This window comes from Loxodonta africana, chromosome X (genome assembly GCF_030014295.1).
Source record: "Loxodonta africana isolate mLoxAfr1 chromosome X, mLoxAfr1.hap2, whole genome shotgun sequence".
In the NCBI taxonomy this organism is placed as follows: domain Eukaryota; kingdom Metazoa; phylum Chordata; class Mammalia; order Proboscidea; family Elephantidae; genus Loxodonta; species Loxodonta africana.
This window is the reverse complement of record NC_087369.1, coordinates 172,994,907-173,021,569: the sequence shown is the minus strand read 5'-3', so window position 1 is coordinate 173,021,569 and position 26,663 is coordinate 172,994,907. Positions and strand designations below refer to the sequence as shown.

At 46.5% G+C, this 26,663-nt stretch overlaps 1 protein-coding gene across 3 annotated transcripts in view; it reads left to right on the top strand.

Annotated features, from left to right (window-relative positions):
- The first annotated feature begins 450 nt into the window (after positions 1-450).
- The window catches only part of CD99L2 (CD99 molecule like 2), a 105,887-nt gene continuing 79,674 nt past the window's right edge, over positions 451-26,663 (top strand). For all 3 annotated transcript variants that reach the window (XR_010319689.1, XM_064277721.1, XM_064277720.1), the window contains exon 1: positions 451-599. Coding sequence is in view for 2 of the 3 variants with exons in the window: in XM_064277721.1 (XP_064133791.1) it covers positions 533-599 (67 nt within the window). In the remaining variant the exon portion in view is untranslated. The remainder of the gene's footprint in view (positions 600-26,663) is intronic.

Genomic DNA, 26,663 nt, shown 5'->3' with positions numbered 1-26,663 from the left:
ATGCCCTTCAGTCTCCGGCGGGGCCGCGGAGCGCCGGACGGCAGCAGCTGTGGCCAGCGCGGGGCTCCCTCCTGGAACCGCAGCCGGTGGGAACCCAGGGACCATCCTTAGACCAAGACATCCAGCCACCGCGGGCCCAAGGTCACCTCACGGTTGGCCAGGCCGCTGGGCTGGCGCCGCCTCGGCTCACAAACCGCCCCACCCTCCAGCAGCCGCGGCCCCGCCCCCGCGGCAGCCCGGCCCCTCGCCCCGCCCCGCCCCCGAGACTGCAGCCTCGCCCCGCCCCGCCCCCGCCGCAGCCCCAGCCAGGAGACTGCGGCCTCGCCCCGCTCTGCCTGGCCTCGCCTCGCCTCAGCCGGGCGCGCGCCCCTCCCCGCCCTGTCGGGAACGCGCCGCGCGCGCCGGGCCGGGGCGGGCCCTGCAGGGCTTTGGGCTCCGCCCCCGGCTCCTCCTCCCCCTGCGCCTGGGCGGCTGCCCCCGAGCACTCTCGAGCTAACTGTGCGGCTCCCGGGCCCTCTGCCCGCTCCCAGGCATGGCGGCCTGCCGCTTGGCGTTCCTGGTGGGCCTCGCTTTCTCCTTGGCCACCCTGGTCCAGAGAGGTAAGGCGGGCGGGGCGCGCCGGGGGGCGCGCCGGGGGGCGCGCGGGGACCCGCCGGGCCGGCCGGCCGGGGGGCGCTGTGCGCATGAGCGGCCCGGCCCCCGCCCGCGGCCTGCGGCGGAGGGGCGGCGGGCGCTGCGGGCCGAGAGCCGGTGGTGACCCCGCCGTGGGTCGCTGTGGCCGGAGCGGGGGCCTCGGGGTAAAAAAAAAAAAAAAAAGCAGCAAAATGATTTAGCTCCCCCTCCACCTCCCCGCCCCCCCCCAGCATCCTGAACTAGCAGGTGTCGCCACCGTGGCAACAGCTGTCCCCGGGAGAGTTGGGAAAACCTTGAAGAGGACACCCATTCCCTAGAGCAGGGCCCCGCAACATTTGCCGCGACGCCACATGCCGCAGAAGAACCTGGGGAACTCCCTTCCCTAAAGATCGCGGGGCGGGGGGGCGGGGGTGGGAGCGTGAGGGCTAACCAGCTCCCCAGGGGGCTCGGGTGCCCGCTCAGGTTTCGGAGCCATTGATCAGACTTTGATCAGGAGAGGGAAATTCCGCTGAGTCAAGGGAACACGTTTCTTAGACCCTTGCAACTTCAAGCGAGGTCCCATGGGCATCTCCTGGAAGCTTGTTAGAAAGGCAGCATCCCAGGACCCACCCCAGGCCTCATGAGGCCGACTGCATTTTACAGGCTTCCCGGGGAGTTCGCAGGTACATTCAGGTTTGAGAGGCATTTCCTTAGATTAAATGCAGCCTGCGGTTAAAAATAGGGTCTCAAACGGGTACTAAGTGAATCCTGGTAATGAAGGCAAACTCACCTAGTGAAAAACATGAGCTCAGCGAAAAAGAACCTTTGTCCTACCTACTACTGTGTTCTAGTAAAATTTATCTTATGTAAGGACCACTGAAAAACAATGCACAGCACTAGCCCAGGCAATTTTGCCAGAGATGCAGAAATGTTTTCCATGTGGCCAACCTTGTGGAGTCAATACAAGAAGAGCCATTCAGCAGTCTCCAAAGGTCCCACACTATGGCTCTAGTGGGGAGAGAGACAAAGCACAAACAACAAAATATGTGTCATGTATTGTCAGTGCTATGAGGAAAAATAAAGCGAGCTAAGGGGTTAAAGGGTTGTTGAATTTTCTTTTTTTTAATCTTTCCCAGTTGGTATAAAATTTTTATTTTGGTGGTGATGCATTTGTGGGAAAACCGTAATCATGTGATTGACTTGCATCTAACGACATGGAATATTTCAAAGTGGGAGCACAGAAAAGTTAGAACAAAGATACTCTTTCAAGGCTGTCTTCTGAGAGTCTTCAATATGGTATGTGCATTGAGAAGGTATGGAATAGAAATGATCAGGTCTCAGATTGTCCCTGTCACACATTACCCTAGTTGAATTAGAGGGTGGTGGAGGAAGTCAAAAATCAATGCAGCCATTTGACGGATGAGGAAACAGAGGCACAGGAGGCACAGAGGGGATGTAACTTGCCAAAGGTCCCCCAGCAATTAAGTGGCGGAGCTAGGATTTGGTCCCGGACTTTTCTGACTCCAGAGTCCCTGCTTTTAAGCACTAGGCTAATGCCTTAGATGTGGAGGCAGTCTAGGTCTTCTACCATATAGTGGCCAACTGCTTTTGAGAAAGTGAGTCCTCTGAACCTCAGGTTGCTTCGTATCATATCTAACAACTCAAAAGGTGTCTCAAGGGGACCAGGGGTGTGCCATGCCTAGGTCTGCAGTCCTGCCGCCAGCTACACCTACTGTGTGATTGCTGTGAGCCAGGCCCTTCGCATATATTGTTTCCAGTTCCCCCAGCTATATTGCAGGTTACGTCTTATCCCTGCATCACCCGTGAGAAGCCTGTGGTCTACATAGCTTGGAAGAGGCAGAGCTGGGATTCAACCAGATGAGACTGCTACCCAATGACCTGTTTTTTTTTTTTTCTTGTTTTGTTTTAATTAAGACAGCTGAACCACAAACAGCTTTTGTTTCAAGTTAGGGGTCTAGTTTTCAGGATCTTTTGATCGAAAGATGAGGCCAAATCTCATGTTCCTGTTGGTCTCCTCCTGGGGTCAGGGCAGTTGCAGTTTCTGAGCTGCTGTGTTGAAATGAACAAACAGAGTGGGTGCTTGGTTAGGCATCCACTGGCTGTCTTGGGGTACTGGAACAGTGGCGTGGGTGGTGCGGGTGGGCCTGCCCAAGAGCCATGGGCTTCCTGACCCTGGGCCTAAGTAGAGTAGTGAAGCAGGGGGAGTGGCCTGCAGAAGCACATGGAAGCATGCTTTGTGAAAGCCCTCCAGACTCTGGCAAGTACAGACAGACTTTAGGCTCCCAGGAGTTTACAGGGCAGTTAACAAGTCATGCCTTCCTAATTAGCTATCAGTTTTCAGTCCACTGTGTATTTGACTAGCTCTTAAAAACCCCTTGAGGACAGATAATGCAGCCTGTATGTGCCTAGGGAAACGGAAGCTGTTCTTTTGAGCATCTGGGAGGAGTCTCAGTGGTGTGGGTGTTCTTCGTCATAACGAGGGCTCCATTTCCGGAATGCCCTCCATGGGCCTGCCCTCTGTGCTGCACACACACGTACCCCCCATAACAACCCTGAAAGGTTGGCACTATGACCCATATCGCCTCCTGATGTTCGTAATGGCCCTTGGCATACACTGTTGAAAAGTAATTGGGTGGTAACCCAGAACCCAGATGAAAACAGTAGCCCAGAAAGGTTTTGTAACTTATCTGAGGTCACACAAAGTCTGTAGCAGAACTGGATTGGAACTCAGATTGGTGTGAATAACCAAAGCAAGGACTACAAATGCAGATACTTACAGGGATTGGGTAGGTTATAGAAATGTGAGAAGAGAGCCGAGGATAAGTGTGTTGAGACATTGGCAAACAGATGAGTGCCTGCTCCCTTAGAGATAACCCAGCCTACAGATGAAGAGTGCAGGCTTTGGCGCAAGCTTGCCCAGTGCTAGCGTGACCTCTGGCAAGTCTGTGCCTCGGTTTCCTCATCTATAAACATATCCAGCTTATGGGCTTGCTGTTAGGATTAAATGAGTACAAAAGTATAAAGCACTTAGCACAGTGCCTGGCACACAACAGGCTCTTTTCTAATGTTAGTGGGTATTATTCATAGTGCCTAAGACATTCCAAGTCATGCTTTAAAAATACACCGTGGAAAACCTTGAAAACATGATGCTAAGTGAAAGAAACCAGACACGAAGGACCACATAGTGTCTGATCCCATTTATATGAAATGTCCAGAACAGGCAAATGCATGGAGTCAGAAAGCAGATTAGTGGTTTCCAGGGGCCAGGGGGGAAGAGAGAATGGGGAGTTAATGCTTAGTGGGCATGCAGTTTTTGTTTGGGGTGATGAGAATGTTCTGGAACTAGATAGTGGTAATGGTTGCTCAACCTTGTGAGTGTACTTAAAAACCACTGAATTGAATACTTTAAGCAGGTGACCTATTGTGAATTATATCTCCATAAAAAATACACTGTGCAGGCCAAGCAAAACAAGTGACAGCAGGTGACCCCTGGGTTAGATTGGTCTTCAGGGGCCTTGGGTTTGGTTGGGAGGAGGTGAGAACAGAGGGGCACCAGGTCCTGGTGCTGCTGAGATGGCAGGTGGGGTCCAGGCATAAGCCTTGAGGGTTGCAGGGACACCTGCAGAGTGGGTCCAGAGCTGCATCACCCTTCCTTCCTGAGTTTGCGACTGGCCCATGGGATAGGAATGTGTAGAGAGAGGTGGCTCCTAGGGAGGGGAACCTTCCCTTCTGTCGATGGCTCAGGGTCACACCAGTCATTCACCTGACTGACAGAGGGTTAGGGACTATTTGTCTTTTAGCCTCACCTGCTGTGATTGCTTTTGGCCCCCTCATTGCTGTCACAAGTCACATCCCTCTCCCCACCATCGCCTTGGAAACCAGGTAACTAAACCATGTTTGGTTTGATTAAAAAACACAGAAACCACACAGAGTCAGTGTTAGTGGGTACTGAGGAAGGACTTGAAATTGCCTGTGGTGAAGGTGCTGCCGCTGAGGCCAATTTTGCCCCCTCAGGGAAGTCGGAGTTAGGGGGCTGGTTTCAGTCTTTGTGCTTTCAGGAAAGATACCTTCCAGATTCACTAACTTTCCTGTTCTGGTTTCTTCTCTACCTGGTGTTTGCTATTCCTGGTGTGCATCCTTTCTTACTCTTTACACTTCTGGGCATGTTACTCCTTGGCTGCTCTTGGCCTGCCACAGAGCCCTGGCTGGAGGGGATCTTGTCCTCTGACCTAGACTTGGCCCTCCCTGAGTTGCTCAGACACCCACTGACTGGTGAATCCTGGTGTGCATCTAAAAGCTTAAGGTCATCATAAACACGTTAGGAACAGGCCCGAAAAGCTTTTGGCGCACGTAGGTGTTGCACAGAAATCCTGGTGGTGTAGTGGTTAAGTGCGACAGTTGCTAACCAAAGGGTCCGTAGTTTGAATCCACCAGACGCTCCTTGGAAACTCTATGGGGCAGTTCTGCTCTGTCCTATAGGGTCGCTAGGAGTCAGAATCGACTCGACGGCACTGGGTTTAGGTGTTGCACACAGGGGAGAGTGGGAAGCTGTGGTTTGTAGACTGATGGCCCCCAAACATGTCCACATTCTGATCCCTGGAACCTCTGAATATGTTACCTCATGTGGTAAACGGCAATTAAAGTAGCAGGTGGGATTAAGGTTGCTAATCAGTTGGCTTTTAGATGAAGAGATTATCCTGGAAAATATAATCACCAGGGTCCTGAAAAGTGGAGGGGAGCAGAAGAGCAGGCAGTGTCAGCAGCATGCAATGTGAGAAGGACTTGACTCACCATTGTTGGCTTTGAAGGTGGAGGAAGGGGGCCACAAGCCAAGGGATGTGGGTGGGCTCTAACCTGGTACCATTGAGTCGATTCTGACTCATAGGGACCCCATGTGACAGAGTAGAGCTGCCCCATAGGGTTTCCAAGGCTGTAAATCTTGATGGAAGTCGACTGCCACATCTTCCTCCCGCACAGTGGCTCTTGGGTTCTGACCTTTTGATTAGCAGCCGAGTGCTTAACCACCACAGCAACCGCTGCACCACCAGGGCTCCAGCAGCTGAAAAAGACAAGGAAATGAATTGCACCCTAGAGCTTCCAGAAAGGAAAGCAGCCCTGCTGACACCTTGATTTTAGCCCAGTGAGACCAATTCCAGACCTCTGACCTCTAGAACTGTAAAAGAATAAATTTGTGTTGTTCTCAGTCTGTGGTAATTTGTTATAGCTGCAGTAGGGAGTTAAAACAGAAGCTAAGGGTTAGATTTTATATCCTGTTCTCTTCATTGTTTTGGAAAAAACTAGTTTGTGATGTTTCTTTACACTGTTTCAATTTTTCCATTTGAAATCAATCTCCAGTATAATATCAGGTCAGGGTTTTAAAATAAATGTGCAGGAGATCAGATCACAGCCATGCTCTTGGGGCAACAGTGAACATTTAGAAGCATCCCTGAGCACCCTGGGAGATGGTTGGATTTCTGTTGCTTGGGTTTGATCCTGAACACGTTCACAAGGAAATCAGAGCCTGCACCTCTACCCTTGGTGGGGGCTACTGGCTGTCTCCCGAGAGCCCCACACCCAGTCCTGATGGCCATGCTTGGAGCAGGGTGCAGCCTGGGGCTGACAGACAGAGGGCTTGGGGCCTGTCTGTGCCACAAGTGTCCCTTCTCACTGCCCTGGTTTCAGTTAATTTTGTTGATTTCCTCACCCAAGGTGGGGGAGGGCAGAGGATCAGTGCAGGAGTGGGTGGGCCTGGATCCCTACTCCAGCCTTCAGCCAATTTCCAGCTCTGCTTTCCTTGGTTTTCTTCCTCTGCCTTTTCATAAGGTGTCAAAGGACTCTGCAGCTGTAAAACAAACGAGCAAACAAGCTTGAAAACTGCTGCTGCCATTGAGTCCCACACAGAGAGGTCTCTGCTCAGTGAATGCCTGTTTAAAGGAGAGGGTAGACAACATTGGGCTGGCATTGCTAGATGCTTCTGTTTGCAATCGTTTTCCAAATTAGAGGTGATACCCCCTGCAGGAGGAGTCCCTGGGTGGGGCAAACAGTTAAACACTGAACTACTAGCCAGAAGGCTGGCGGTTCAAATCCACCCAGAGGGTAACTCAGAAGATAGGCCTGGTGATCTGCTTCCAAAAGGCGACAGCCTTGTTTCTAAGGAGCATTCTGGTTGTACTTCCAAGACAGAGTCTTTCTTCTGGCAGTCCATGGTATATTCAGTATTCTTCACCAGCACCACAATTCAAAGGCTTCAGTTCTTCTTCAGTCTTCCTTCTTCATTGCCCAGCTTTTGTATGAGAATATCATGACTTGGGTCAGGTGCACCTTAGTCCTCAAAGTGACATCTTTGCTTTTTAACATTTTAAAGAGGTCTTTTGCAACAGATTTGCCCAATGCAGTAGGTTGTTTGATTTCTTGACTGTTGCTTCCATGGGCATTGATTGTGGATCCAAGTAAAATGAAATCCTTAACAACTTCAGTGTTTTCTCTGTTTATCATTATGTTGTTTATTGGTCCAGTTGTGAGGACTAGTGGTTAGGACATTGAAATACTTCTGTTTGAAATACTCCCTCCCCCCCATCAACTGAATCCCAGCCCCTCTCCCAGGCCCCTGGCCCCCATCATAATCCAGCAACCAATGGATTAATGCCCTGGCCAGTAAAAAAAAATTGCCATGGAGTTGATTCTACTCATAGTGGCCCCGTAGGACAGGGTAGAACTGCCTCAGAGGGTGGGTTTGAACCACTGACCTTTCAGTTAGCAGCCAGGCTCACTTTACCACTGCACCAGCAGGGCTGCTCACAGCCTAGGGAATATTTGGACTCTTACCCCTGCTAACAGGCATCTCTGGGATCCTGTTCAGAACTGAGCGTCTGCTTTTCCCTTCATGCCTGCTCTTCCCGCAGACCCCACCCTTCTGGTGGCTCCAGCCACTCTTCCACACCTTCTTTCCCTTACACCCCACATGTGATCTGGCAGCTGAGCACCATGACCACCCTCAAATCTATCCAGACTCTAGCCTTTTCTCAAACCCTCCCTGGCTGTCCCCCATGCCTGGGCCTTGTACCCCCAGCAGTGACCTCCCAACTGGTGCCCTGGTGCCCACTCCTACACTCTACCGTCCAGTCTCCACACAGCTACCAGAGGGAGCTTTTAGAAACCTCCTTAATCCAATGCCTCCCTCCTCTGCTCAGAACCCTCCAGCTGCTTCCAGTTGTTATGAAAATAAAGCCTGGCTTCCTCCCACCTGCCCCTGCCCTGGCTAGCTGTGTTCCAGCCATCCTGGGCTCCCTGCTAGTCCTGGAATAGGCCAAGGGCTTCCCCACCTCAGAGCCTTCCCATTTGCCCTTCCCTCTGCTAGAAGCCCCTCCCCAGCTAGGCACATGGTCCTTTGCCCCTTTTCTTCTACCTTTTACACAAATGGTGCCACCTTGGAGAGGCATTCCCGACCACCCTACCTGTAGTATCACCAATCCCTTCTACCCCCTAGCCTGCTTTCTTTTCCTTCAAAGCATTTACCCCTGATACTGTATGTTCACCTGTTTATTTGCTTACTGTTTGTCTCTGCCAGTAGACTTTTTAAATTTTATTGTGCTTGAGGTGAAAGTTTACAGCTTAAGTTAATTTCTCATTCGAAAATTTATACGCATTGTTTTGTGACATTGGTTGCAATCCCCACAATGTGACAGCACGCTCCCCCTTTCTACCCTGGGCTCCCTGTGTCCATTCGTCCTGTTCCTGTCCTTTCTTGCCTTCTCGTCTTGCTTTTGGACAGGAATTGCCCATTTGGTCTCATATATTTGAACAAAGAAGCATGTTCCTCATGTGTTATTTTTTGTTTTATAGGCCCATCTAATCTTTGTCTGAAAAATGGGCTTTGGGAATGATTTCAGTTCTGGGTTAGCAGAGTTTCTGGGGGCCATAGTCTAGGTGGTTCCTCCAGTCTCTGTCAGACCATTAAATCTGGTCTTTTTACATGAATTTGAATTCTGTTCTACATTTTTCTCCCACTCTGTCCAGGACACTTCTGTTGTGATCCCTGTCAGAGTGGTCATTGGTGGTAGCCAGGCACCATTTAGTTCTTTTGGTTTCAGGCTTGTGGAGTCTCTGGTTCATGTGGTCCTTTAGTCCTTTGAGCTAATATTTTCCTTGTGTCTTTGGTTTTCATCGTTGTCCACTGCCCCAGGTCGGATGGAACCAATAGTTGTATCTTAGATGTCCTCTCGCAAGCTTTTAAGACCCCACCAAGTGGGAGGTAGAATATTTTCTTTATGAACTATGTTATGCTAATTGACCTAGATGTCCCCCAAGACTATGGTCTCCAGCCCCCAGCCGCAGCTACTCGGTCCCTCAAAGTGTTTAGTTATATCTAGGAAACATGCTTTTGCTTTGGTCCAGTTATGCTGACTTCTCCTCTGTTGTATGTTCTTCCCTTCACTGAAGTTGACACTTCTCTACTATCTATGTAGTTAGTGGTTTTCCCTCCCCACCCTCATAATCATCTCCGCCACTAGACTTTGAACTCCATGTGAGCGGGGACTTTGTTGTTGTTTGCTTTATCCTCAGTACCTAGAATGATGGAGCCCCTGGGTAGTGCAAGTCATGAACATGCTCAGCTGCTAATCAAAAGGTTGGGGATACAAGTCCACCCCAAGGCACCTTGGAAGAAAGACCTAGCAAAAAAATCAGCCATTGCAAATGCTGTGGAATACAGTTCTATTCTGACACACATGGGGTTCCCATGAGTTGGAATCAACTCTATGGCAACTGCTTTAATATGTGAATGAGCAGTTACTGAGCCAGGTCCTGCGTGAGGCACTGTGGGTGAAAGTGAACCAGATAAATCATGGACCCTGCCCTCAAGGGGCTTATATTCCATCGTAACCATCATGCATGTTATAAGAGAGCCACAAGGATTCCATTGTTCATGATATGCTCTCCGTGTAGAAGATTTTCATCCCCTTTTCTCTTTCTGTTAAAAGCTATTCCCATTATCTATTGCTGCATGACAAACCACTGCAGACTTAGTGGCTTAGAACAGCCATCATTTTATTATGTTCATAGATTCTGTGGGTTAGGGATTCAGAAGGGTACATTTTCTGCTCCACAGTGTCTAGGGCCTCAGCTGGGAGGTCTCCAGTAGCTGGGAGCTAGAATCATCTGGAGGTTTTCTTACTCACATGTTAAAGGCTGAGCTCAGCTGGGACTATCAACTGGAACTCCTTCACGTGGCCTCTCCTTGTGACTTGGGCTTCCTTACAGCATGGTGGCTGTATTTGAACTCCTTACAGGGACTTTCAGGGCCCTAGATGGATTCCAGTGAACAAGGTGGAAGTCACATGGCTTTTTAAAAACTTTTTTTCATTTAAAGTGTACAATTTAATGTTTTTAAAAAATATATTCAGAAATTTGTGAAACAATCACCACAATCAATTTTAGAACTTTTTATCACTTCAAAAAGAAACCGTACCCATAAGCTATCATTCCCAACTAGAACCTTATCAGATATACGATTTGACATATTTTCTCCCATTCTGTGGATTGAATTCTTACAATGTTTTTGAAATACAAAAAAAAAATTTGTTTGCAGGAATATTTATTCAGGGGAATATTTTTCCTTTTAAGAGCAAGATGATAACTCTCACTTTTTTTGCCAATTTTTAAAAAATTTATATATGTAATTTTTATTGTACATTAGATGAAGGTTTACAGAGTAAACTAGCTTCTCAAACTTTTTTTTATTGTGGTAAAATACACATAAAATTTACCATTGTAACCATTTTGATGTGTACAATTCAGTGGTATTTAGTATATTCACAGTGTTGTGCACCTATCACCTCTGTCTAGTTCCAGAACTTTTTCATCACCCCAAATGGGATCCCCATTCCAATTAAAGCAGTCACTGCCCATTTCCCCTTTTCCTCAACCCCTGGCAACCACTCATCTTTCTGTTGCCATGAATTTGCCTTTTCTGGGTATAATATGTGCCCTTTCATGTGTGGCTTCTTTCACTGAACATAATTTTTTTGAGGTTCATCCACGTTGTAGCATACATCAATACTTCATTCCTTTGTGTGGCCAGATAATATTCCACTGTATGGATGGGCCACATTTTGTTTATCCATTCATCTTTTGATGGATATTTGGGTGGTTTTCTCTTTTTGGCTATTGTGAACAGTGCTGCTGTCAACACTGGTGTCCATGTTTTTGTTTGACCACCTGTTTTCCATTCTTTTGGGTACATGCCTAGCCCATGGCCTTGGAAGTCACACAGTGTCACCTTCCTGCTTTCTGTAGGCTATGGATCACAGAGGCTAGTCCGTCTCTCAATGGGAGTGTCAAGGGATTTCTTGCCATTTTTAAAACTGCCACACAAGCCCGCTCAGGTTCCAAGGCCTGGCTGAAGTGCTGCCTCCTCTTTGGGACATTAACTGCTTGTGGCTCTGTTACAGTGCACACTTCTCTAACTAACTCCCTGGTTCTTCGATGAGATGATCACTATCATGCACGGTCATTATTGTATGGGTTAGGAGCTTAGCTCCCTGGCAGCCTCTTCCCTTGATGCCATGTTACCCTCAGCTGTCAGGTTCTTTCTCCAGTGAGGCAGATGGACCAGCAGTCTCTGGGGTCCTTCCAGAACTGATGCTCTGTGAGCTAGACCTGGCCTTGTTAGCATAGGCTTTCTCCATGGAGGAGGCCCCTTTCAGAGAGCACATTGCCTGGCATGCAGCAGCCTTGGAGGAGCTCCAGTAGCGTGGGTCTTGAGAGATTTGGATTGCCAATCAAGGTAGAGCAGCCTGGGGGTTTGCCTTTCTCCACCTCAGATTATTTCAACTTACAGAAGAGTCATTGAGGGTTGATCACTTTCTTTCCTGGATAGAGGCTAGAGAGCAGGGGTTCTTAACCTTGGCGCTATTGCCATTGGGGCAGGATAACTCTTTGTGGTGGGGGCTGCCCTGTGCATTGTAGGATGTTTAGGAGCATACCTGGCCTCTACCCACTAGATGCCAGTCGCACCTGCTCTCCCAGTCTTGACAACCAGAAATAACTCCAGATGTTGTCAAATGTCCCCTGGGGGCAAAATCACCCCCAGTGGAGAAGAACTGCAGTAGAGCTGGGCATATGCTCTGTAATTCCACTCTCTGTTTTCTGTATTCCTCATGAGTCATCACGTTGCCTCAGGATAGACATGCTGGAATAAATCATATCACAGCCAATCTTTGTGGATTGGTGGTGTCAGTTGAGCCCACTCTCCGAATACACGCTAGACTCCTCGACGAAATTTGAGCTCCTTCTAGTTAGATCAGGCACGTTTCCAGACTCTAGTTTTTTTCTGTGCGGGTTTCCACAGACGGCTGGTGTCATCTATTGTGTGTTGACCATTGTTAGTGTCCGTTTTAGACGACGATCTCGGCTTTTTCAATACGTTGTATGATTTTCTGATTACAAGGGTAACGTGCGCTCTTTGCGGTAAACGTGGACGATGCAGAGAAGTGTAGAGAAACCACAAAACCTATCACCTAGGGATACTCATCGTGAACATGCTGGAACACGGTACTTCATTAATGTTCTCTAGCCACGAATATACATTTTGCTTTATTGGCATCACACTGTGTGTCTAGCTTTTGCTTTTTTGTGAAATGTAACATGTATCCAGGGAAGCACGCAAGGCCTAGACCTACCGTTTAAGGAATAAGTATAAAGTGAAAACCTTGTGTGGGTTATAGTCATCGGTATTTATCAAACAGTCAGGTACAGCACCCGAGTAGACCCCCCTGTGCCTTCCTGATCACAGCCCTTCCCTTCCCCTGAGAGGTAACCATTATCCTGATGTTGTCTGCTTAGGGTCTGTGCCCTGGAGCAGTTGAGCCAATGAAATGTACTCTGAGTCAGAAAGAGCGAGAAAGTTTATTTAGGAGATATATACACCACCGGGGACCCAACAGGAATGCAGGCTGTCTCTATGAAGTCCCAAGGAGCAATTTTTCATTAGAGCTTATGTAGAATTTTTACAAGGGTTAGAAGTGTCTTTGTAGCCCACAGATGGCATGGCCAGAGGAGTTATTCATTACAAGATAGTGACAAAAGACTCTTTCTCAGACTGTAGAGATACATGCCCGACATCTCTTTATCAGGCTAAAGATAACACATGTCAGACACCTGGGCTCTGATTTCCCTGTGGGGGGTTGTAAGTCACAGGTGATTGGACAGAACAAAACAAAGTTATTTGTAGCAGATCAAAACAAAGAACAAAGCCATTAGCATTAGGTCAAAAGAAAGTTATTAACAAAGGTTATGCAAAGGAGGAGGCTGGCAGAGGAAGGAGAAAAACCTACAGGTTCATCATGGTGTTAGTCATGTCAAGCTTTTGAAAAGGAGAAAACATGCTAAGGAGTATTAGGGTCACACTGACTTTGGGGACAGTCATTTTCTTGCTTTGGTTTATACTTTTACCACCTGTGTATGCACCTTGAAATTACATAGTTTTGACTGCCTTTTAACCTTGCCGAAATGGAATCACACCGCATGTAATCTCTTGTGCCTCTTTCACCCACGTTGTTGATGAGCCGTGTGCAACGCTGTAGTTCATTCATTTTCATGGCTGTGTATTATTCCACCGTTTGAATATATCACAACTCATTTTATCCATTCTCGTATTTATGGACATCTTGGGTGTGTCCAGTTTGGGGCCATTTCGAGCAGTTCTGCTGTGAGATTTCTTATGCAGATGTGCAGAAGATTCGCTAAAGCAGCGGTTCTCAAACTGTGGTCTGGGGGCCCTTGGGACATCCCCAAGACCTCTTCGGTCTCTTTTGTCTGCCTTGGAGGCTGCCAAAACCAAAGTCAAACCTTGTCCAGATTGGCAGATGCCCTCAGGGCAAGTGGCTGCATGCGCATGGGCTCTCAGCTCTCTCATTCCTGCTGTCTCTTAGGCTTTGTCTTTACTGTCTCCTCAGGTTTTCAGTGCTTTTAAGGGGGTGTTTTTTTTTTTTAAAGAATCAAGTGGCATTTATTTTTATTCACAAAATATATTCGTGAAAAACTCTGGGCCAGGCACTGTGCTTGGCCTGGGCGATACAGTGATAAGTCCCAGGATCCCGCTCTTCAGAAAGTATTTTGTAACCTGTCAAATGAATACCAGTGAGAGTGGTTATCAGTTCTGGCTGCACATTAGAGACTCCAAAAGGGCTTAAAAAAAAATCCTAATGCTGAGGCCCCGCTCTAAATCAATTAAATCAGAATCTCCAGGGCTGGAGTCAGGGAACCAGAATTAAAAAAAAAAATATTCCCTAATGTGAAGGTTGAGAACCACTCTTTTTTTTTTGATAATTTTTATTGAGCTTTAAGTGAACGTTTACAAATCAAGTCAGTCTGTCACGTATAAGCTTATATACACCTTACTCTGTACTCCCACTTACTCTCCCCCTAATGGGTCAGCCCTTCCAGTCTCTCCTTTCTTGACAATTTTGCCAGTTTCTAACCCTCTCTACCCTCCTATCTCCCCTCCAGACAGGAGATGCCAACACAGTCTCAAGTGTCCACCTGATACAAGTAGCTCACTCTTCATCAACATCTCTCTCCAACCCATTGTCCAGTCCCTTCCATGTTTGATGAGTTGTCTTTGGGAATGGTTCCTGTCCTGGGCCAACAGAAGGTTTGGGGACCATGACCACCGGGATTCCTCTAGTCTCAGTCAGACCCTTAAGTCTGGTCTTTTTATGAGATTTTGGGGTCTGCATCCCACTGATTAAGGGGGTGTTTTTAAAATCAGTGTTTTAGTTGTGTTCGATGGGAAGGTTGGTCCAAATAACCTATTCTACCGTTACTAGACACACAGATCGATAGAGGTCTGTATTCTGCTTATCCATGTAACTTTGTATTGTTGAGTATTTTTCTGTGTAATTAAGATTGTTTTGAAAATATGATTTTTGATGAATATTTAGGTTGACTTCAGGACTTTGCTGTTATAAATTTTGTTTCAATAAATGTTTGTTCATAAATATTTGGCTGAGGATAAGGGTATCTAGTTACAGGGGAGCTGGGAGAGGTGGGAGAGAGGAGGTCTGAACCTTAGTGCTCAGTTAATGCCAACTGTTGTGGCTGTGGTTGTCACACACACACACATTGGGCACTGAGGGACATATGGAGCAGGCCTGCCTGGTGGCCTCAGTCTTTTCTGTGAAGAAGGAGACCAAATCTGCTGAGAGTGCGGGGAGTTAGGTAAGGAGTCACCATTCAGAGGAGCAACATTGTTGGACAACAAGGGGAGCTGATTAAGGAAACACGAATTGGTGAGGCACCCTGAGGGCCTGGCTCTGCTTGCAAACCCTGTGCTGGCAGCCGTGCTAATTCTGGTCAGCACAGTGATGTGTGGGACCTGCCACTGCAGAGTGGCACCACCCCAAGAAAGAGCAAGGCCAGTGGCCGATCCAGGAAGAGCTAACTGAGTGCTGCTTACCCCCACTTGCTGCCGGGCCCACAGAGGTGTATCAGGCCCTAGCCCTGCCTCAAGGAGCCTGCAGTCGGTGGGAGTGGAGAGTGCCATCTCCTCCCAAAGTTGGGGATGAGGGAGAGGAGCAGAGCATGGTCACAGGGATTACTGGTGCTGGCTAGTGTCTGTGCGATGACAAGCTGAGACTCTGCCAAGTGGGAAAGGAGGGGGAGTGGAGAGCAAAAGGGATGGCCCAAGGCTGCCTGGCAGGCTCCACCGGTCTGGGTCTGGTGGGGCAGGAGGCCAGGTGAGGGTTGGGAAGAGGGCAAGGCTATAGAGTGGGACTTCCAAGGTGGGGCAGTTCCCTGGGCAGCTTGGGGATGGGCGTGTAGTTGTCTTCAGCCAAGCAGGGTGAATGAAGGGCGTTGCAGATGAGGAAGAGGGCGAAGGTGCCAAGGGCAGGACCTGGAGGGTGCTGCCGGCCATGGGTGTTAGCACAGGCCAGGAACGCTTGGGACGGAGACAGAAAGCGAGGGAAAATACCAGGAGAGGCTGGGTTCGGGGCGGGGGGCGGGGCTGCAGCCGCAACAGAGAAAGGAGGGCTGTCCAAGAGTGGGGATGGGTTTCGTGAAGGGTCGTGATGCTCCCTCTAAAGGAGGAAACTGAGGCAGAAAGTCACAAAGGGGCTTGCCCAAAGTCACAGATGGGCCTGCTGTCCAACACTCCTTTCTTTATACCCACCGCCTGCCTCTGGGTGTCAGGAGCCTTTGGGTAGTAGGTCTCCCTTCCGCTCTCACGTTAGAACAATTGCATCTCCACATACCATTCAGTTCATCCATTTAAAACAAGCAACTGAATGGTTTCCAGTATAGTCACAGAGTTGTGCAACCATCAAAAACCAATGACTCATAGCGACCCTATAGGACAGTGTAGAACTGCCCCACAGAGTTTCCAAGGAGCGCCTGGTGGATTTGAACTGCCAACCTCTTGGTTAGCAGCCGTAGCACTTAACCACTACACCACTAGGGTTTCCGTGCAACTATCACCACTATCTAATTCCAGAACATTTTCATCTCCTCCCCCAAATACCCGTGCCCTTTAGCAGTCACTGCCATTGCCTGCTCCCACCCTCTTCCCCTGCCTCCCCTTAGCAACCACTAATCTGCTTTCTGTCGCTGTGGATTTGCCTATTGCCTTTTCCGGTATTCTGGACATTTCATATAAATGGAATTGTGCAGTATGTGGCCTTTGTGAGGCTTGGAGGCATCTTTCTCTTAGCATAATGTTTCCAAGGTTCAGCCACATCATAGCAGGTATCTGCATCTTATTACATTTTATGGCTGAATAACATTCCATTGTATGGACATACCACATATTTTTATCCATTCATCTGTGAAGGAAGTGGTTAAGTGCTTGGCTGCTAACAGAAAGGTCCGTGGCTTGAACCCACCAGTCACTCTGCATGACAAAGATGTGGCAATCTGCTATAAAAATTACGGTCTTGGAAATCCCATGGGGCAGTTCTGCTCTGTCCTATAGGGTCACTATGAGTTGGAAGTGACTCGCTGGCACACACCAACAACAACATTCATCTGTTGATGGACACTTGGGTCGTTTCTACCTTTGGGTTGTTATGAACAGTGCTTCTGTGAACATTGGTGTACAGGTATCTGTTTGAGTCCCTACTTTTAAATCTCTTGGATAAATACCCAGAAGTAGAATTGCTGGGTCATATGATAACTCTGTTTAACTTCTTTTTTATTATGGTAAATATATATATATAACAAGACATTTACCATCTCAACATTGCTACATATACAATTCAGTGACGTTAATCACATTCATCATGTTGTTCAACCTTCACCGGTATCTACCTTTCACTTCTCGAGGCCCTGCCAGTTTTCCACAGTGGCTGCACCATTTTACAGTCCCGTCTGCCATGAATAAGAGTTACAATTTCTCCACATCGTTATCAGCACTTTTTATGTTCTGGTTGCCCTTTTTTTCAATCATAGCCATCCTAGTGGACATGAAGTGGTATCCTTGTGATTTTGATTTCCAGTAGTTCTTAAAGGACACGTAATTGGATTCTGTTTCTTCATATTTTATTTAGGGCTTTGATATCAGTATTCAGAAGTGGGATTGGTCTCTGCTTTTGCTGTGCTACCTTTTCCAGGTTTCACTTCATTAAAAGAAATGAGAAGTTTTTCCCGTTTCCCTCCTCTGGAAACTTTGAGTAGAGAAATCATCTGTCTTTTGAGGATTGAAATAATAGGAAGTAGTCAAGTAAGAAGGGATTGAAAGTAATGAGCTCAGAAAAGAGGACGCCACAGGAGGGGAGAGACGGCAGTGAACTCTGCAGCGTTTAAACGAATCTGGAGCCCTGGTGGTATAGTGGTTAAGAGCTCGGCTGCTAACCAGAAGGTCGGCAGTTCGAATCCAGTAGGTGCTCCTTGGAAACCCTCTGGGGCAGTTCTACTCTGTCCTATAGACTTGCTTTGAGTCAGAATCGACTCAGCGGCAATGGGTTTGGTTTTCTAGTTTGGGCTCAGTGAGGTAGAGAGAGGTGTCTGGTAGGAAGCCCAGGGTCCAGAGCTCAGGAGCCACTTTGAGGGCAGGGATTTACATTTGGGAGCAATGAAGGCAGACATCACAGGAACAGGTGGGATTACCTTGAAGGAGTGGATGAACATGAAAGATAGGAATCTGGAGAGCACCAAAATTTTAAGGCGTGGACAGAGTTGAATCAGTAAAAGAGACTGAGAAGGAGTCATGAGGGAGATAGGATAGAACCAAAAAAAAAAAACCAGGGAAGAAAATATGGTGATCGAGGACGGTGTGTTTCAAGAAAGGAGGCTCAGTGGAGGGTGGTTGGGATGAGGCCTCAAGTCTGCCATGTATATACTCAGACACAACATATCTCCCCCAAGCTGGCCTCTGCTCCACATGGGGGTTGATGGTGTAGGACCCATTCTAGGCCATATGCCAAGAAAGAGGTGTAGGTCACTCTTGCACCCCTGCAGCCCCTCTCAGCTACCCCTACCCCCCTGCCCAATCTGGCCATTCCCTGCCACACCCTGTCCCAGCCCTCCCAATTTCCCCCTCCTGGCTTGCGTCTCACTGTTCTCTGACACAAGTGGGCTCCTGGACCTCTCAGGCTTGAGTCTGGAGGTTTCTTTTGCCCAAATGCCCTCACCCTCTGCTCCCAGAGAACGTCTGCTCACCTTTCTGAGCCCAGGTCAACTGCCACCCACTCCCTGAGGCCTGCTGGCCAACATTGGTGACTGTGTTGTGACTGCATAGCAGCTGGCACATGAAGACATCAGAGCCTTGCTTGTTTTAGTGTCGCTGCCACTAGATTGAGGTCAAGAGCTTGGGTTTTCTCATATCTGTGTCTCCTGCAGTACCTGGTAGCTGGCACATCATCAGTGCTTGGTGTGCTAACTTTCTGGCTCAATAGCCTATGAAAAGCAGTCACTGAAGGATTGCCTTTCGATGAAAGCTCCTTAGGTCGTTGAACATAGGTTTGGAGTTGCAGAAATTTGAATCCCGAGCAGCAGGGTCAGAACACTTCTGTTGTGTTTAAGCAAGGCACACTGCACCAGTGCCTGGAAGTACACCCTGGTCCATGTTTTGGTGGCCATGCTCAGTCCCTGGTTAGAGGCCAGATGTATTTATAGTGAGCAAGACATCTGACCTACCACTCCTCCTTCTCATGCCCTGGGTGCTTGGACTCTTCTTGTCCCTCTTCCCTCTTCCTGTTATGTAGGCAAGCCCTGGTTTTAGATGGGAGCAGAAGCCTGCCATCCAGACTCCAGTCCAGCTCACTGCAGTCTCCGACTAGACTCGCCTTTCCACTGACTTCTCTGTGAACCTGTGGTCCTGAAATGCATTTTTCTCTTTTAATGGCTTTTAAAAAATTGAGATATAATCCACATGCCATAAAATTCACCCTTTTAAAGTATACAGTTGAGTGGTTCTTCGTATATTCATAAGGTTGCGCAGCCACCACCATGATCTAATTCCAGAGCATTTGCAGTACCCCAAAAGGGAACACGGTACCCATTAGCAGTCAGTCCTCGTTCTGCCCTGGGTAACCACTAATGTGCTCTCTGTCTCTTTCCACTTGCCTATGTTGGATATTCCATGTAAGTGGGATTACACAAATTTTGTCCTTTTGTTTCTGGTTTATTTCACTCAGCATGATGTTTTCAAGGTTCACCCATGTTGTGGCATGCATCAAGCCTTCATTTCTCTTTATGGCAAAGTAATATTTCATTGTACGGATAGACTACTTTTTGTTCATCCATTACCTGTTGATGGGCGTTTGGGTTCTTTCCGCCTTTTGGATATCGCGCATAGTACTGCTATGAACATCTGAGTGCAAGGCTTTTTGTGGACATATGTTTTCATTTCTCTTGGATGAGGACCTAGAAGTGGAATTGCTGACTCACAGAGTAGGTATATGTTCAACTTTTTAAGAAACTAGTAGAGTTTCAAAGTTGTTGTACCATTTTATACCCCCACCAGCAATGTGTGAGCATTCCAGTTCCTCCATATCCCCTCCAATATCTGATGGTGTTCAGCTCCTTTGACTCTGATTTGTCTGTGATTATGATCTCATTCCTCTTCATTTTTTTGGATTGCTGACGCCCTCACAACACCCTTGTTGTTTTTAGCACTTTTATGAATGTACCCACTTATGTGCGTCTTTCCTGAAATTTCTAAGGAGTTTCAAGAGACCCCAAACCAAACCAAACCTGCTACTGTCGAGTAGATTCCAACTCATAGTGACTCTATGAGACAGAGTAGAACTGCCCCATAGGATTTCCAAGGCTGTAAATCTTTATGGAACCAGACCGCCACACCTTTCTCCCGTGGAGTGCCTAGTGGGTTCAAATTGCCGACCTCTCAGTTAGCAGCCAAGTGCTTAACTGCTGTGCCACCAGTGCTTTTTTTTTCAAGAGACCAAACCGAAACCAAACCAAACCCAGTGCTGTCAAGTCAATTCCAACTCATAGCGACCCTATAGGACAGAGTAGAACTGCCCCGTAGAGTTTCCAAGGAGCACCTGGCTGATTCGAACTGCCAACCTTTTGGTTAGCAGCCATAGCACATAACTGCTATGCTACCAGGGTTTCAAGAGACGGGGGATGTAAATTTAAGTGCTTGGTCCATCATCTTGAATGGGAAGTCAGGTCATATTTTCAGTTATCTGAGTAGTTTCTGGTGTGGAGTCACATCTTGAAGGTCTCTGAAAAAAAAGACCAGCTGTTCTTCTGTCTTATCTTTTTCCTTTTTTCCTGCATTTGTTTTCAAAGCACAGATAGCAAGAACGATGATCTCTGTTTTCTCTAAGCTCAGTTCTGGAGGCTAAGAGTCTTAATTCAAGGTGTCAGCAGGTCCTATTATGGATGGAGTTGTGTCTGCTAAAAAAATCTTTCGAAGTCCTAACCCCCAGTATCTCTGAATGTGACCTTGTTTAGAAATAAGCTCTTTGCAGATGTAATCAAGTTAAAATGAGGTCATACTAGATTAGGGTGGGCCCTAATCCAGTGACTGGTATCTGTATAACAAGAGATGAGAAACAGACACTGAGGGAAGACGGCTGTAATGGCTAAGGTTGTGTGTCAACTTGGCTGGGCCATGATTCTCAGTGGTTTGGCAGTTATGTAATGATACAGTTTGGCAGTTATGTAATGATGTAGCTACCCTCCATTTTGTGATATAATGTAACTGCCTCCATAATGTGATCTGATGTGATCAGCTAATCAGTTGTAAGCTAATCAGCTAATCAGGTGTGGCTTGCATCCATATGGACATTCTGGCAAAGCTCACTGGCTTTTGCTCACTCTGGACCTGTACCTGGCTTGTCATCATCTGACCTCTGGTTATTGGAACTTGAGCCAGCACCCTCTTGTGTTGTTGTTGGGTTATTAGTTGCCATGAAGTTGGTTCCGACTTCTAGCGACCTGAAGTACAACAGAACGAAATACTGCTGGGTCCTGCACCATCCTCACAATTGTTGTTATGCTTAAACCCATTGTTGCAGTCACTGTGTCAATCCTTCTCATTGAGGGTCTTCCTCTTTTTCACTGACCCTCTACTTTACCAAGCTTGATGTCCTTCTCCAGGGACTGATCCCTCCTGACAACACATCCAAAGTATGTGAGATGTAGCCTTGCTATCCTTACTTCTAAGGAGCATTCTGGTTGTGCTTCTTCCAAGACAGATTTGTTCGTTCTTTTGTTCATTCAATATTCTTCTCCAACACCACAATTCAAAGGCGTCAGTTTTTCTTCAGTCTCCTTTATTCATCGTCCAGCTTTTACATGCATAGGAGGCAATTGAAAACAACATGGCTTCGGTCTGGCGCACCTTAGTCTTCAAGGTAACATCTTTGCCTTTGAGCACTTTAAAGAGGTCCTTTGTAGCAGATATGCCCAATGCAGTGGGTGTTGATTGTGGATCCAAGTAAAATGAAATCCTCGACAACTTCAGTCTTTTCCCCGTTTATCCTGATGTTGTTTATTGGTCCAGTTGTGAGGATTTTTTTTTTATCTTGAGGTGTGACCCATACTGAAGGCTGTGGTCTTTGATCTGTATCAGTAAGTGCTTCAGGTCCTCTTCAAGGTTGTGTCATCTGCATATTGCACGTTGTTAATGAGTCTTCCTCCAATCCTGATGCCCCATTCCTCTTTGTATAGTCCAGCTTCTCAGAATATTTGCTCAGCATATAGACTGAATAGGTAATGGTGAAAGGGTACAACCCTGATGCACACCTTTCTTGACTTTAAACCACTCAGTATCCCCTTGTTCTGTCCAAACAACTGCCTCTTGATCTATGTAGAGGTTCCTCATGAGCACAATTAAGTGTTCTGGAATTCCCATTCTTTGCAATGTTATCCATAATTTGTTATGATCCACACAGTTGAATGCCTTTGCATAGTCAATAAAACACAGGTAAACATCCTTCTGATATTCTCTGCTTTCAGCCAGGATCCATCTGACATCAGCAATGAAGTCCCTGGTTCCATGTCCTCTTCTCAATCTCGCTTGAATTTCTAGCAGTTCCCTGTTGATATACTGCTCCAGCCACTTTTGAACAATCTTCAGCAAATTTTACTAGAGCGTGATATTAATGATACTGTTTGGATAATTTTCGCATTCTATGGGATCACCTTTCTTGGGAATAGGCATAAATATAGATCTCTTCCAGTTGGTTGGCCAGGCGGGTCTCTTCCAAATTTCTTGGCATAGACGAGTGAGTACTTCTAGTGCTGCATCCATTTGTTGAAACATCTCAATTGATATTCCATCAATTTCTGGAGCCTTGTTTTTTGCCAATGCCTTCAGTGCAGCTTGCACACCTTCCTTCAGTACCATTGGTTCCTACTCATATGGTACCTCCTGAAATGGTTGAATGTCGATCAGTTCTTTTTGGTATGGTGACTCTGTGTATTCTTTCTGTCTTCTTTTGATGCTTTCTGCATCGTTCAATATTTTGTCCAAAGAATCCTTTGATATTGCAATTTGAGGCTTGAATTTTTTCTTCAGTTCTTTCAGCTTGAGAAATGCAGAGCATGTTCTTCCCTTTTGGTTTTCTAACTTTGGGTCTTTGCACGTGTCATAATACTTTACTTTGTCTTCTTGAGCCACCCTATGAAATCTTCTATTCAACTCTTTTTAACATCATCATTTCTTCCTTTTACTTTAGCTGCTCGAAGTTCAAGAGTGAGTTTCAGAGTCCCTTCTGACATCCATTTTGGTCTTTTCTTCCTTTCCTGTCTTTTTAATGATCTCTTGCTTTCTTCATGTGTGATGTCCTTGATGTCATGCCACAGTTCATCTGGTCTCCAGTCATTACTGTACAATGCATCAAATCTATTCTTGAGATGGTCTCTAAATTCAGGTGCAATATACTCAAGGTGGTACTTTGGCTCTGGTGCACTTGTTCTAATTTTCTTCAGTTTCAACTTGAACTTGCATATGAACAATTGATGGTCTATTCCGTAGTTGACCACTGGCCTTGTTGTGACTGGTGACATTGAGCTTTTCCATCATCTCTTCCCACATATGTAGCAATTTGATTCTGGCGTGTTCCATATGACAAGGTCCATGTGTATAGTTGTCATTTATGTTGGTGAAAAAAGATATTTGCAATGAAGAAGTCGTTGGTTTTCAAAAATTCTGTCATGTGATCTCTGGCATCATTTCTATCACCAAGGCCATATTTTCCAACTACCGATCCTTCTTCTTCGTTTCCAGGTTTTGCATTCCAATCACCAGTAATTATCAATGCCTCTTAATTGCATGTTTGATCAGTCTCAGACTGCAGCAGCTGATAAAAACCTTCTATTTCTTCATCTTTGACCCTAGTGGTTGGTGCGTACATTTGAATAATAGTCGTATTAACTGGTCTTTCTTGGAAAAAATTTTTTTTTTCTTTCTTGTAGGCATATGGATATTATTCTATCGTTGACAACGTTATACTTCAGGATAGATCTTGAAATGTTCTTTTTGTGGATGAATGCAATGCCGTTCCTCTTCAGTTTGTCATTCCCAGCATAGTAGACTACATGATTGTCTGATTCAAAATGGCCAATACCAGTCCATTTCAGCTCACTAATGCCTAGGATATCGATGTTTATGTGTTCTATTTCATTTTTGACAATTTCCAACTTTCCTAGATTCATACTTCGTACATTCCAGGTTCCGATTATTAATGGATGTTTGCAGCTGTTTCTTCTCATTTTGAGTCGTGCCACATCAGCAAATGAAGGTCCTGAAAGCTTGACTCCATCCGCATCATTAAGGTTGACTCTACTTTGAGGAGGCAGCTCTTCTCCAGTCATCTTTTGAGTGCCTTCCAACTTGGGGGGCTCATCTTCCGGCACTGTATCAGACATGTCCCGCTGCTATTCATAAGGTTTTCACTGGCTAATGCTTTTTAGAAGTAGACTGCCGGGTCCTTTTTCCTAGTCTGTCTTAGTCTGGAAACACAGCTGAAATCGGTCCGCCATGGGTGACCCTGTTGGTATTTGAGATACTGGTGGCATAGCTTCCAGCATCACAGCAACATGCGAGCCCCTACAGTACCACAAACTGACAGACCTGTGGAGATAGAGTGGAAAACCCTACATGAGAAGGAGGTGGAAGGTGAGGGATGGAGATGGTTTCAGTAGGTCCCGTGATAGCCCAGCGCACAGCCTGTGTGGCAGAGGGTGTGTGTGGTGCCCTCACTCCTGGTCTGTCTCCCTCTTCTCTGGAGTGAGCATATACAGCCCTGTTTGTTCCATCTCCTGAAAAATAATTGATGCCTTTTCTTCTCTCCCAGATCAATGCAGGGTATCCCCAGAGGGTTAGGGACTCTAGGGCTGGTAGAATGGGGGGAGGTGGGGGTGAGGCAGTGGCCCTGGCTGTCACAGCCCCTGTTAATGTAGGGGTGTGGGAGGTGGAGCCTTTCTGGTGGCAGCAGTTCCTGGACCTGGTGGGTGGGGGGTGGGTATGCGATGAGGACCTCAGTTGTGATCAGGCATTAAATATGCTTCATACAGGGACTCAAGCAGCTGCTTGTGTACCAGTGTTCATAGCAGCACTAGTCACAATAACCAAAAGGTGAAAAAACTCAAGTGTCCATCAACAGATGAATGGATGAGCAAAATGTGGTATAAATGTACAATGAAATATTATTCAGTTATAAGGAGAAATGAATTCTGATATATGCTATGACATGGATGAACTTTGAAAGCATTATGCAGAGTGAAATAAGTCAGATACAAAAGGACAAACCATTCGTATGAAATGTCCAAAATAGGCAAATCTTTAGAGACAAAAAACAGATTTGTGGTTTCCAGAGGCTGAGGGGAGGGGAAAATGTGGCTTATTGTTTCTGTTTGGGAAGATGCCAAGTCTTAGGAAATAGACAGCAGTGATGGGTGCACAGCATGGCAAATGTAATTAATGTTACTGAATTGTATACTGAAAAATTGTCAAAATGGCAATTTTTTTTGCAAAATATACCAGAGAATGCTTTGCATATCAGTCAGCCACTTGGATGTGTTTGCAGCTTCTCACCTTTAAATACACAAAAGAAATGTGAGAAAATACGAACAAAAAAGCTTCATAAAGAGATCTTGTCATTTTGGGGTTGATGGATGGCTCAAGATGTTATCTTTTCAAGAATCGAGTACGATACCTCCACAGAGCAGGACCGACAAATTTGCTGGGGCGCAGCAACCAGGGCGCGGTTTCGTCGCTGGAAAGCGGCGCTACCCTTGAGCTCCTGCGTCTGAAAACGGGGCCCCAAGCTCTGCACTCTGTAATGTACCCCTTCTTTGGCTGTCCATCAGGGATGTGTTGTAGAAACCTGGACACGCGTGCAGGAGAGAACATTCCAGCCTGGGAGGGAAGCTCAGGGCGCCAGCCTAGGGTGTGGGCTGGCTGACTTAAACATCCCCTTTCTTTCTGTGGAACTTCTCTTAGCCAGAGAAGCTGGGGGGCAGGGAGGTGGAGTGGGGAAGGAACCTAATTATGCAAATTTTGATCTTAAAGCTTTATTCGTGTGTTTCCTGGCAGGCTGTTCTTTAATCTCAAGTGCAAGATTGCTCGGAATTACCATATATTCTAGTTAATTGCATTAAAATTATAGCAAAGGTTGTTTTTGCTATAATCAAGAGTGATTTTGATTAATACTTACGAAATCAAATGCCTCAGCAGCAGTGAGAATGCGACCAGCCTTCTTAGTCAGCAGCTGTCTTCTCTCCTCCTTCCCTCTGTTCTTCCCAAAGGCCAAAGATGCAAACATATCTGAAAGGGTTTTTTCCTACATCTCTTTGCTTATATAGATAATCATTTTTTTTTAATGCCGGTGTCATCATATTATTTACTAGTTTAAAATTTTCCAGTGTTTTCACACTGCAATCAGCATGCTATTCTTTTTTTTTTTTAATAATATTTTATTGTGTTTTTGGTGAGAGTTTACACAGCAAATTAGATTCCCACTTGACAATTTCTACGCAGATTGTTCAGGGACATTAGCTACATTTTTCACTGTGTGTCAACATCCTTGTTGATTGCGTTCTGGCCGTTCCATTTCTGGTACTCTAGTTTCCCTGCCCCTTATCGCCTCATCTTTGCTTTAGAGTAATTGATGACCTTTGGGCCTTATATAGATGGTTTTTTAATGGAGCCCCGAACTCACGGTTAATATCCTTTATTTTGTGTGCCAGTCTCTTAGCTCACTTGAAGCTGACCTCAAGGGATAGTTTCAATTCAAGGTTTAAAGGATATCTGAGGGCGATAGTCTCAGGGAGTCTCCCAGTCTCAGCCAGTCCAGTAACTCTAGACTTTTTAAGAATTTGAGTTCTTTTGTGTGTTTTTCTCCCATTCTATCCAGGTCTATCTGCTGTGACCGTGATCACAATGGTCATACAGATAGTCCCTTTAAAAGAAAATTTCTCAAAGCAGAAGTCTACTTATTTTCCTCTGTCTATACTGCAGAGGTTATAAAATAGCTCTTTGTTGAGGAAGGTAAGAGAGGTCTTACCGACGATGAAGGCACGGGCACATGCCATCTCCCTGTTGGCTCTGCATGGAGGGC